General features: G+C 35.6%; 2 protein-coding genes and 1 pseudogene across 2 annotated transcripts; all 3 read right to left on the bottom strand.

Moving 5' to 3' along the window:
- Window positions 1-200: 200 nt before the first annotated feature.
- On the bottom strand, window positions 201-695 carry LOC146954667 (uncharacterized). Its single transcript, XM_085745553.1, has one exon. The coding sequence runs from the start codon at window positions 693-695 to the stop codon at window positions 201-203; it is 495 nt and encodes a 164-aa protein (XP_085601679.1).
- Window positions 696-6,604: 5,909 nt separating this feature from the next.
- Window positions 6,605-7,949, bottom strand: LOC146954668 (putative F-box protein At3g16210; annotated as a pseudogene).
- A 3,443-nt stretch (window positions 7,950-11,392) lies between these two features.
- LOC146954669 (F-box/WD-40 repeat-containing protein 1-like) lies at window positions 11,393-12,785 on the bottom strand. Its single transcript, XM_085701052.1, has one exon. The coding sequence runs from the start codon at window positions 12,667-12,669 to the stop codon at window positions 11,503-11,505; it is 1,167 nt and encodes a 388-aa protein (XP_085557178.1). The 5' UTR covers window positions 12,670-12,785; the 3' UTR covers window positions 11,393-11,502.
- Between the last annotated feature and the right edge of the window lie 536 nt (window positions 12,786-13,321).

The raw sequence follows: 13,321 nt of genomic DNA on the forward strand, positions 1-13,321 counted from the left end.
ATGTTGTGTCGTTTCAGGATGACCGCAACCAGCGACACATAAGGACATGTCAGTCGATAGCACCCGACGATCAATCAAATTAGACTTTGTTGGTGAACGATCCCGTAAGAGTCTCCACGCAAAAAACGATACCTTCAAGGGAACCTAGTTATGCCACATTAAATCTGAAGCACAAACCTCACCAGAATGTTCCTGAGAGGTTAGCAAATTATATGCACCACGAACTGTATATCCATCGGAGCAGGAAGCCAAACCCATCTATCTGAAACATTAGGAAACAAAAGAACATCAAGAAGTAAAGCCATGCACTCCCCTAATATCTCCTCCTCCCACTGCCACAATCTACGCCTCCACCTCCACACATCTCCCCACTGCTCCGAATTAACAGAGAACAAGTTTGCCATAGTCATGAACTTACTCTCTGTTAAATCAAACAGTAGACGGAACCGGTCACAGAAAGGAACATCCCCTAACCACCTATCATACCAAAACAACGTATCAGACCCATTTCCAACCCTCCTCACCACATGGCCATCGAACCAGCCACACTCCCCATCACTATCCCTATCCCTAATACGCCTCACCTCCCTCCACCAACAAGAAACACTCTGGCCCCCAACCTCCAACCTGCCACCTAATTCGCCATACCTGGCAATTAAAACCCTATACCACAAACCACCTCTGTCCACCAACATCCGCCAACACCATTTACCTAACAAAGCACTATTAAACTACTTCAATTGTCTCACCCCCAAACCGCCATACTCCTTTTTCGAACAAACAGTTTTCCAGCCAATCCAAGTAATTTTTCTATGATCCTCACTACCGCCCCCCCCCCCCCCAAAAAAAAAAAAAAAACAAACTATTAAAAAAAGATTCAAGGGAAGAGATTATACCTGATGGAGCTTTGAAGAAAGAAAGAGTATAGACAGGAAGAGAAGTCAAGACAGATTTTAAAAGTACCAAACGTCCGCCAAAAGAAAGAAAACGGCTATTCCAACTCATAAGTCTAGTTTTAATTCGATTCACGATAGGGTCCCAAAAACTAAGACGCGCAGATTACCCCCAATAGGCAAGCCCAAGTACAAAAAAGGAACCTTACCCACTTTGCAACTCAACACCGAAGCTGCCTCACAAATCCAAGAATCAGAGATATTAATCCCCACCAACATGCTTTTATTAAAATTCACTTTCAACCCAGACATAGATTCAAAAATAAGTAGAGTAGCACGAAGAGTTTGAACATTCGCCCAACTTTTTACACCTTGTAACAATGTATCATCCGCGAATTGAAGGTGAGACAAAACCACAGAGTTGGCCGCCCCCACTTTATAACCTTGGAACAAATAAGAATCAACCATTGCTTTCATCAAAATGTTAAGTCCATCAGCCGCTAATAGAAACAAGAAAGGGGATAGAGGATCCCCTTGCCGAAGACCTCTAAACAGCTGGAACTCATTAGTAGGACTGCCATTCACTAGCACAGATGCAGTGGCTGTGCTAACATACTATCTGATCCATTTTCTCATAACGAAGGAAAAGACATCTGTTCCATAACTGCATCCAAATATCCCCAGTTAACTGAATCATACGCCTTCTCAAAATCCACTTTAAACAACATAAGAACCTTCTTACAACGGCGAGCCTCATCCACCACCCCATTAGCTATCAAAATACCATCAAGAATCTGTCTATTTTGCACAAAAGCTGTTTGAGATTCAGAAACAACGCTGCCAATCACCATTTTCAAACGATTTGCCAACAATTTTCCAAAATTTTATACAAACTCGCCACCAGAGAAATGGGTCGAAAATCATTGAGACGACGCAGGCAATCAACTTTAGGAATAAGAGCAATGAACGTGGAAATAATACCTTTAGTCAATTTACCATTACGGTGGAACTCTGAAACAAACCGTATAATATCATCTTTTAGAATCATCCAAAACTCCTTTATGAAACCAAAATTAACACCATCCGGGCCCGGACTTTTAAAGCTATCACAATCCCAAACAGCCACCTTCATTTCATCAACCAAAAAAAGAATAATGAGACCTCCTCCTTCTGACACGGACAAGGTCCGGAACATGAGATTTTCCACACTTGGTCGATCAACATTATGTGCCTGAAAGTGACTTGCAAAATGCGAAAAGACCACGTGCCTAACTGGTTGCACAACCGCAATCTCGACATCGTCCACCAAAACCGAGCGCAGAGCATTACGACGCCGTCTATAGGACATAACAGAATGAAAAAACTTGGCTAACTGGTTGCACAACCGCAATCTCGACATCGTCCACCAAAACCGAGCGCAGAGCATTACGACGCCGTCTATAGGACATAACAGAATGAAAAAACTTGGAGTTCGCATCACCTTCAGTAAGCCACTGGTTTCTAGATTGTTGCCATGAAATACTAGTATGCAACCTGGATAGAGAATGAATATCTGTTGTAACACCAAACATCTCATCACATTTAGCATCCATCAAAGACTCAACTTCCCCTTTACTATCTAACACTGCCAGTCGCTCTTTCAGAGAAGCAATCTTCCCAGGAAGATTTTGAGAATAAGTAGCATGTCACTCCTTCAGAGCCGCTTTGATCAATTTTAATTTTTCTTTTAGCACATAACAACCCCAACCATCGATCTGAAAGGAACTCCACTTATTTCTAACAAAATCCGCATAACCACTAGTATCTGACCAGCATTTCAAAAATCTAGAAGGTTTGGGGCCCCAATTTTCTTCATCGACCGATAAAAATAAGGCACAATGATCAGAAAGACCTCTCAACTGAGCAACCTAAAGGCAGTTTGGCCACTTCAAACACCACTCCTCGGAAAGAAGAAATCTATCAAGTCAACTCATCGACCTACCATCGTCTTTGAACCAAGTAAAATTCCTACCACACAATGGCAAATCACACAAAAAATTATTCTCAATAAATTGATTAAAAGGTTCAACATCTGAAAAACCTCGAGACTCCGACATGGTTCTCCTTTCTTCCCTACTCCGAACCGCATTAAAGTCTCCACAAACACACACATGAGCACCACGCAGAGGAGCAAGGCGCAATGATAAGGCATCCCACAGCACCTGCCTACCCTGATTGTCACATGGAGCGTAAACATTAAATAAATGGAACTTTTCATTAGATTTCAAAAACCGCCCATGAATAACCAAAACATTCTCAAAAGAGACAATAGACCACACCTCCACCTGAAGAAAAAAATATTAAAGCAACTAAAGAGTCACTGTCCTGCTATTCACAATTTTAATTAATTAGCGTTATTTTTTACAAGTATTAATTAACGTTGTTGTAATTTGGAGTTTTCTCAAGTTATAAATTGGGATTATTTACACTCATCGTATTTTATCTCTTTGTAGTTTTTAATTTTTGCACTCAATTTCCCTTAAAAATTAAATTTTGCATTCATTTTTGCATTCACAATTTTAATTTTAATCGTTTTTAATTACGTATATCATGAATTTAATCTTAATTTTCAATTATTGTTATAAAATTTAAGTTCAATTTTATTTTTTTCATATTAATATCGTTGACGTTCATGTGGTTGAAGGCGAAATTTCCATCTCTTCCTTTCAACTATCATGGTTGATGGCTTAGCCCTTTCACCATGTTGGGAATAAGCTAATAGTTATTGTCTTTCTTTAGTCTCTGTTTTTTGTTTCCATTGTAAATATTTGTTCAGTGACTCTGGTGTCTTTCTCTGACATACGTATACCTTGTGCTAGGGAGGACCTTTTGTTGTGGTAATATAATTCATTTTAGCCTCTTCAAAAAAAAAATATTAATTTTAAATAAATAAACTACTATTTTTAGTTGTAATAAAATTAAGTATGAATATAATATTAATATGTGAGGCAAAATTGTGGGACCTGATATGAGTTCTTCAAAGTTCACCATTGGAGTTGAAAATGAATGAATTCCTTCAAGACGACGTGTCACGTTGGGAACCACAAAAGAACCAAAAGAATGGATCACCATTGGGATTTTTTTTTCTGCCCTACTGATAAGTGCTAGGAAGTGATATTTTCATGTTATATTTTAAGCACTTTTGTTACTTGTTTTGCAAGTAATTTAGGGAAAAGCCGAGATAAAAGTGATAATTGCCTTATTACGCTTTAATTGCCTTACTTTACCCAATTGTGCAGGATTTGACCTCAAGACACTAAGCAAGCATGAAAAAGCCAAGAAAAGTGCAAAAGGCCGCAAGTGCTACATAGCTCGCGAGGCGAGCACAGCAGCTCGCAGTGGCGAGCATCAAATTCAAGACAAAAAGCCGTGAGCACCCTCTTGCTCGCGAGGCGAGCAGATCTACTCGCCGTTGCGAGTAAGGGCGGTTTGACCCTCCCAGGGTGACGTGGCAGAATCTTAATGGTGAAGGAAACAGAACTCGCCATGGCGAGTAAGTCTGCTCGCGAGGCGAGCTCAAGCATAGTGGGAATTCTATAAATAGCCCACTTGCTATTCTTTGTAAATATCTTAGGAAATATCTAGGGTTTCTAGTTCTTCTTAGTTTTTCACCTTTAGATATTTTTAGAGAGAAAATAGGGTAGTTCTTCATAGAGTGATAGTGGTTTTGGAAGTTGGATCTTTATTTCTTTGTTGAGACATCACAAGTGTAATGAATCCTTCCTTTTCAATCCATCCTTGCAAGGCTTCCATGATGATGTGTAGCTAAACACTCTTTGTTAGGATGAGAGGTACTTGATCTTGCTAAACATGTAATCCTTTTGATCTTGCAATATATGATTCTAGCAATTTATATTCAATATTGTAGTTATTCTTGTGTTAATGCTTTCAATAAGATTCAAGATGATTTGGACACAAACTCTTGAATCTAGAGCTAGAGTAGCAATATATCTCAGGTTAACTTCTTTGACAACTTTGTTAATCTTGTGATAATCACCATAATCAAGAGTTTAATGCTTTCGGATGCTTAATCAGGCTGGACACGGTCGATTAAGTTATCCGATCGACTTTGTTATCGTTTAAGGGATTTGGACACGAATGTTTAAACAATAACTTAGAAATAATTATATCACTTTGGACACGAAGGGTAGTTTAGAATTGATTGTGATAATGTTGTTTATAAAGCTAGAATTCGTATGGATCATTAGGTTACGTGTGACGCTTGGTTAAGGAACTCTATTCCTAACAAGTTTCAATCCTTATTTATCTTAACTTTTACTTTTTGCAATTAGTTTAGCTAGTTACATTTCATTTCAAACAAACAAGTACTCTTAATACTTGAAATGATAATTGATGTTAAACTGTCATTGATAACGCACTATTCCCTGTGGAGACGATACAAAAATACTTATCTTGTTTGATGCTAAAAACGACTCTCATCACCTACTTTTTGTCAAAAAATCCAAAACTACCCTAGTTTTTCAAAAAATTGCATAAATGCCCTACTTTTTCAGATTTTCTGGTACCACTCTACTTGGAGTTACGGGGTACCCTCAAAAGTTACGAAATTTTTGGACTTATTATACCACTCTACTCCAAGTAGAGGGATAGTTTCTATTTTTTTTTTCAAAATTTTTATATAGGAATCCATCTTGACTTGCGTCCTATTTTTGGGGTATTGTTTTAAAAATTTTAAATACCCCACAACTCCAAGTAGAGTGGTATAATAAGGACAAATTTTTAGCTGCATTGATTTCAGCTCTTGCATGCATAAAATGAGAAAAATAATAAAAATAACTTAATTTTAATAAACTAATAAAAGTTATACAACAAATAAAATTACCATAAAATCTACAATTATTATAAATGCCCTGATGTCCCACACCCTCGTCTTCTACGATTTCTTCCACGATTTACTTGAGGGTCATGTTGGTCTTCGTCATTATTATTTGTAGTTGATTGTACCTGACTACCATAACCCAACTACAACGACACATCGTGTTCCCTTGTTGGCCATCCCAAATCCAGAAATTGTTCATTGGAGTTCAATGAAGCCGGAGAGAAGTGAGACGTAGGCGTGTTCTTGGTATAGTTGTAGGCTTTCAGTTGTGCTGTGGCAGCCTTGTGCTTGTAGTTGGGGCACAGTCTTTTATTGAGGTTGTACGTCTTGTAAGGGGACTTGCCTTTTCAAATGGCAATTTCTAAATTCTACGGTACTCCAAACAAAATTGAGTGTTTCGGTACTCCCAAAGGTTTGACCAATAAAAAAGTGACATTTCAATTAAAGGATCCATATCAACATTATTAGAGGTTGACTTAAGGGAAAGTGTATTGGTACGTTTGCCTATTCAATTTAGCCCCATATAGATTGTACATTCAATATATAAATATAGAGATGAACATTCAATATATATAGATAAGAGATCATTCATGCAAACGAAATAGAAATCAGAACAATAAAAAATAAAACATTACTAGCATATGCCAAAGAAATTAAGATTTCTCTTATACTCCCTCCGATCACTATTATAAGCAAATTTTGACTTTTTAGGTTCATTCAATAAATGATGTATGTGGTCTACAATATAGACCACATACATCATTTATTGAATGAATCTAAAAAGTAGAAATTTGCTTATAATAGTGACCGGAGGGAGTACTTGATAATAAATATAACATAGGCAATGGACAATTCGAATTGCATAAAGAGAAACAAAACATTTAACTTGATAATAAAATGTTAAATCCTAATAACAAATAACTATGCTCATAAACCTTGAGAGCCAAAACTTGAAACTTAGGCCAAAAAGCAACTAATTATTTATTCCACCAATCGGAAGAAAGCTTTTATCATAAACTACTGCCTGAGTACCTTCGTTAACACCAATTTCTTCAATTATCCCAGTAGTTAAATCAAGACAAGATAATTCATAGTCATCGTTTACGAAGAATATATTGCCCATCTTACATACTCCAATAGGATACTCAACGTCGGATAAGGGTCCAACATCAAAGAGCTTAGTCCATGATTCCTTCACACCGAACTCACCCAAAATTGATATTGATATATGGTAAGAAGTACCGGTCGTTGCATAGCTTGATATCATAGTAACATGTCCATTTAATAGATCCAAGCGTCTATATATCCATCTTAAATTATGCAAATCTAAGGGTAAGAACGTGGTAATAGGTACTTCATTGCTCAAGTTAAATGATACCACATATGATTCACTATTTGTTGCCCCCCACCAATGGCACCCCATTCAAGTAAACCCAGACACCTTTCGACCTCCGATAACACCTTCGCATATCAACATGAAGTTTTTTCCAAGAGTTACGCCTTAGACTATATATGTCCCAATAAGGGCCGGGCGGTGCTGCATTGAAATAATGTCCAATGTACTCAACATAGTGAATGATTTTATAGTCATCTTTAATTTGATCATAACCAAATCCATGAATAATAAAATCAGTTATGAATTCATCATTAAATCTTGACTTGTTCTTAGGAACAATATTTAAGTCCTCGGTGGCAGGATTCCACAATACAATAGTTGAATGATGGTCGATACAAAGAGTGCCATCAATAGCATAACCTAAAATATCACGGAGACAATAGTAATGGTTGTAGTTTTGGTTAAAAATACTTGGCCATTTCAGTGGCACTTTCTTATCAAATCTCTCACCAGAAAGTGAATACAACTTCCACTCACCATCGGATATCTCAAAATGGTTTAGGAGGAGACACGATTCGTCCTTCAATGAATGATATTTCAAAGCCATATTTTTTATAAACATGTTCATGAAATAAGAGTTTTCAAACAAAAGAGTCCACGATTTGCATACACAAGTAAACCGATTTACAGATTTCAAAGGTAGTTTTGACAAAATGGAGAACGTGATGTCATCTGGAACATAGATACTAACCTTTTCATTTGTTGGAGCTATAGATTTCTCAAACTTCTGAATAGTTTTTTTTTTTTTCTTACGAAAAAACTTCAGAATAGTGGGAGCCATAGATTTCTCAAACTTCTGATCAATAACGTGAAAATTAAAGGGAATTGAAGGAACGTGACGTGAAGTGTGGGTGGAAACGCAAAGATTTAGGGTTTCGAGTATTTGCATAAAGCAGATGCAGAACTGATGCGGCAAAGGCCTTGTTTTTTAACCTTTACCTTAATATTTTAATCTTTACCTTTTGTTTTTTTTTTCAGAAAAACCTTTTACCTTTTCTTTAAGCCAATTTAACCTACATTACCTAAAAATAAAACGACAAAGAAAAATAACAGAAAGCGAGACAATTTTATAAGCAACTAATTAACCTTTTCTGAGAAATCAAAATCCTAATCTTTTTGTACCGAAAAAAAAAAAATCCTAATCTTTTTTACTTTTGCGTAGTTTTTATTAAAATGTGTAATCAATCCTTAAACAATTTTATAATTTTCAATTATGTCTTTCCATTAAACTTCCGTAAGTCAATGCAGATGAGGATTAACAGATCAACTAATTACATCTTTTTTATTGTACCTGTATATACATTACACACAAAACATTATTTTTACTTTACATTTATGATAGTAGAAAAAACACCAAGATGTGTAAGAACATTAAACGACATTTATTTTGAAACGATAGAAGTAGTATGATGTTACTATCATATAGCAACTTGCAAAATTTAATATAGATTTTTTTTTTTTTGAAGGAACGAAATTCAATATAGATATGGTTGGAAAGAAAGAAGAAAAAAAGTCAACAATGAGAAAGCAAAAACAAAGCTCGTGAAGGGTTCCTTCTTGAAGACTTGAATGATGAAGAAACAAGCTCCATTTTCTTCATCATATTTACAAACACTGGTATTAATATTTGCTTCAATACTTTTCCTATTCCATCAAAATTGTATAGCTAAGCATCACCAACAATGCCCAACTTCACATGCGGAAAAATTCACAACATAACATATCTATTTCGTCTCAAAACCGATCCAAATCATTGCAGGGACACGAGGTATGAATTAGATTGCAACGAAAACGGTCCATCATTAACCATGTTATCCGGGAAATACTATGTACAACACATAGATTACAAGAGATTTAAAATTTCATTAAGTGACGCGGGTGCAGTGGTTGACACTAATTGCTCTTTCATTAAAATTGTACTTTTTATATGATCGAAGTTTTGATAATTCTGGATCCAATAAATCCCTCGAGAATAGCATATTTCAATTGTTCTAATCCAATAAAAGATCCACGGTACGTTAAGGTGGACACGAGTCATTGTAGCACATATGGGAATAGTAGTACTAATCATGTGTATGCTGTTTTGGAACCATCATTGTTTGAGTATCATGTTCGGGATATTAAGGTTGGGTGTGATTTTATGGAGAATGAGATGCTAACCTTGATTGTAAGACATATATAGTGTTGTTAACTTTTAGGGCGGTTGACGTAACATTTAGATTCAGATCATACTAGACAAAGTTTGGATAATTAACCAAATTTAATTAAAAAAATTATTGAGTAAATCTTAAACATAAATTTTAGTTGGTTCGATTCATTGTCAACCTTATTTTTTGGTTGGTTAAACTTTAGACAATTTTTGGCAACACCAATCCTGTTTGTTAAGAGAACGGCTCCTTGGATTGTATCACAAATGGCTATTTCATTTTATACTTAAAAAAGATTAAATTCATCGTGAATTTGCTCAATTCTAGTAATTTTAAATACATTCGTTGTAAAATAAGAATAGACATGTAAAAGTGATTAGTTTGAAACGATTAATAGGAGAAATGGAATAGGAAGAAGTCACTTATAAAATAACTTGTGTGAAATATCATTCTTATATTCACACGTGAAAATACCATTCTCACTATATATATATAGCACCTGCTCCACTAGAAATTTCTCTATTTCGAAATGTATCGAAACCTTGAGTAGCAAAAAAGAGTGGGATACTGTATTTCCAAGATTGGATTTCATATTCGAATGAACCTCGTAATCGTAAGAAAGTAGGTTTTTCCCCTATATATATATATATATATATATATATATATATATATATATATATATATATATATATATATATATATATATATATATAAAACTTATTTGGTATCTGTTTTAAGAAATGGTTATATGATCCACCCACATAAATAAAGTACTTGCTGCCGAAGAACCCACATGAACACGGGAGCGGTTATGGTGCATAAGGAAATCCTTATGCACCGTGCATAAGTCCCAGCACATTAACCATTTTGCAATGGAAATGGTTTCTGTGAGTTGGACTCCAAAACCATTTTGCAGTGGAAATGTTTCTGTGAGTTGGACTCCAAAACCATTTTGCTGTGGAAATGGTTTCTGTGAGTTGTACTCCAAAACCATTAGATATGCTTAATGGTTTTCTTTGATCCAGCAGGGTGCAATTGAAAATAGAACCGTTACGAAACTGCCGTCGTTTCTCAATCTTCCACCTCTTACCCATCTCCTTCTCAAATCCGGCAACCACCTTCTTCCTCACTCTCGCCGTCGTTTCTCTCACTCAGGTTGTCGTTACTCTCAAGCTCACACCTCACCGTCTCTCTCACCTTCGTGTATCTCTCAAACTCAAGATCTGGCAGCGATGACGTCGGCGGAACAACTGGATGGCTGAGGTGGTCTTTCCCAATCTCGTTTTATTCGGTTTGAAGGTGTGGCGGCAAGATCTTGTTTTCACGTTCTACTTCGATGTCTGTCGACGGAGAGATTCACCGCCGGGGACGGAATTTGAATCGGCGGAGCAGGGGAAGTGGTGGTTGCAGCAGCGTCGAAGAGCAATGGAGCGATCAGATTGTGAGAGTGCGATCAAATCTGATGGTTGTGAAGTGTTTATGCACGGTGCATAAGGAAATGGCATATGCACCATAACTTTTGCCCATGAACACATGATCTCTTATTGAAGAGACATTGATATGTTGCAGATTTAATTATACAGAGAAATATCAACACATTTTGCATATAAAATTGACATAGCAAAAGAAATGAATGAAAATAATGTGGAAGCTTAGAGAAACTTACACCAGTACGGGTAACAAGAATTGCTATCTGCACAAAATTAATAAACATATCCTTGATTGGGTTGACAAATTTTGAACTAAAATGTCATAGCAGCAAAAAAAACAAAAAAAAAAATTACAAATGTGAATCTTCACAATACTCCAAAATACAAGTATCTTCACAAAAATAAGTTAATTCGAAGTATTAGAATATAAATCATTACCATATTTGACGCAAGTCAAAATATAAATCAACTATGATTAGTAGCTGTTCAAATACCGAAGAATTTAGAAACAAGGAGGGAATATGATATATTTTATATTCAAACCAATATATTTAGGAACATTCAATATATATAGTGTAGAGATCACTCATCCAATCGAAATAGAAATCAAAACAATAAAAACTAAAACAATACCTGCACATGCCATAGAACCAAAACAATTGACTTGATAATAAAATATTAAATTCTAATCACTGTGGTCATAAATCTTGAAAGCCAAAACCTAGGCCACAAAACAAATATTTATTTATTCCTCCAATCATAAGAATGTTTTTGTATAAGTTATTACCTGAGAACCTGTTTTAACACCAATTTTTTCAATTGCTCCAGTAGTTAAATCAAGGCAAGCTAATTCATTATCATCATTTCTGAAAAGTATATCGCCCTTCTTCCATGCTCCGATAAGATCAATAGGATGGTTGATGTCAGATAAGGGTCCAACATCGAAGAGCTTAGTCCATGATTCCTTGACACCAAGCTCACCCAATATTGATATTGATATGTGGAACGAAGTGGTCTTTACACAATTTGAGATCATAGCAACATGCCCATTGAACAGCTCCAAGTGTCTATCGACCCATCCTAAATCATGCAAATCTACGGGTATGAGAGTGGTAAGAGGAATTTCATTGCTCAAGTTAAATGATACCACGTATGATTCGCTATTTTTTTCCCCCCACCAATGGCACACCCCATTCAAGTAAACCCAAACACCTACCGACCTCCAATAACAATTTTGCATATCAACATAAAGTTTTTTCCAAGAATTACTTTTTAGACTATATATGTCCCAATATGGCACAAAAGGTTCCACTTGCAAATAATCTCCCATATACTCAACACGCTGAATGATCTTATAGTCATCTCTAATTTCATCATAACCAAATCCATGAATAATAAAGCGGTTTTTGAATCTAGCATTATTCTGAGGAACAATATTAAATTCCTCGGTAGCTGGATTCCATAATACAATAGTTGTATGATGGTCGATACACAGAGTGCCATTAACCGCAAAACCTAAAATATCACGATAACCATAGTAGTAGTTTTGGTTAAAACAACATGGCCAATTCAATTGCACTTTATCCTCAAATCTTTCACCAGAAAGCACATACAACTTCCGTTGACCAGTGTTCTCATATTGGTTTACAAGGAGAGAAGCTTCATGGTTCAATGAATGATATTTGGAAACCATAGTTTTGTAAAACATGTTCAGGAAATAAGAGTTTTCAAACAAAAGAGTCCACGATTTGCATACACAAGTAAACCGAATTACAGATTTCAAAGGTAGTTTTGACAAAATGGAGAACGTGATGTCATCTGGAACATAGATACTAACCTTTTCATTCGTTGGAGCCATCGATTTCTCAAACTTCTGAATAGTTTTTTTTTTCTTACGAAAAAACTTCAGAATAGTTGGAGCCATAGATTTCTCAAACTTCTTATTAATAACGTGAAAATTAAAGGGAATGGAAGGAACGTGACGTGAAGTGTGGGTGGAAACGCAAAGATTAGGGTTTCGAGTATTTGCAAAAAGCAGATGCAAAACTGATGCGGCAAAGACCTTGTAAAATAAAATCACTTTCCTAAAATCATTTAAGAAATTAAATTATTGAATGTCAATATCATTCTTAATTTAATCCGTAACAAATGACCTTTAGGTTGTTCAGTATAAATTTTTTAAGAAAAAAAATCATTTCAAAGAGTATTGTTTCCATATATCATAATTAAAAAAATAAATAAATAGCTTCAAATGAAAAGTTGTTAAGAGTGGTTTTCCAGAAAGTATGTTTTTTAGAGGTGGTAGAAAATAAGTATAGATAATTTTTTAATAAAAAATCTCTTTTATATAGTTGTATATCCCCACAAACTTAATGTTTTTCTCAAAAAAAGTGTTTCACTACAACAAAATACTCTATCTGGGTCGGAAAATTCAGTCGCACAATGGTGTAAACTTCCGTCCCAGCTAAAATATGGGACTGAATTGCGACAATTTACTTTCGTCATAATTTGTGTTGTCGCAATTCGCAGGGAATGAAATATTATCGTTTGTTGCACATTCGAGACGAAATCTCTAA

The sequence above is a fragment of the Medicago sativa genome, chromosome 1, assembly GCF_051527215.1.
Source record: "Medicago sativa cultivar Bolivia chromosome 1, Bolivia_mono, whole genome shotgun sequence".
In the NCBI taxonomy this organism is placed as follows: domain Eukaryota; kingdom Viridiplantae; phylum Streptophyta; class Magnoliopsida; order Fabales; family Fabaceae; genus Medicago; species Medicago sativa.

Excerpts from the sequence above, each read along its gene's own strand:
- LOC146954669 (XM_085701052.1), bottom strand. The coding sequence starts at position 12,669 with ATGGCTCCAACTATTCTGAAGTTTTTTCGTAAGAAAAAAAAAACTATT.
- LOC146954667 (XM_085745553.1), bottom strand. The coding sequence starts at position 695 with ATGTTGGTGGACAGAGGTGGTTTGTGGTATAGGGTTTTAATTGCCAGG.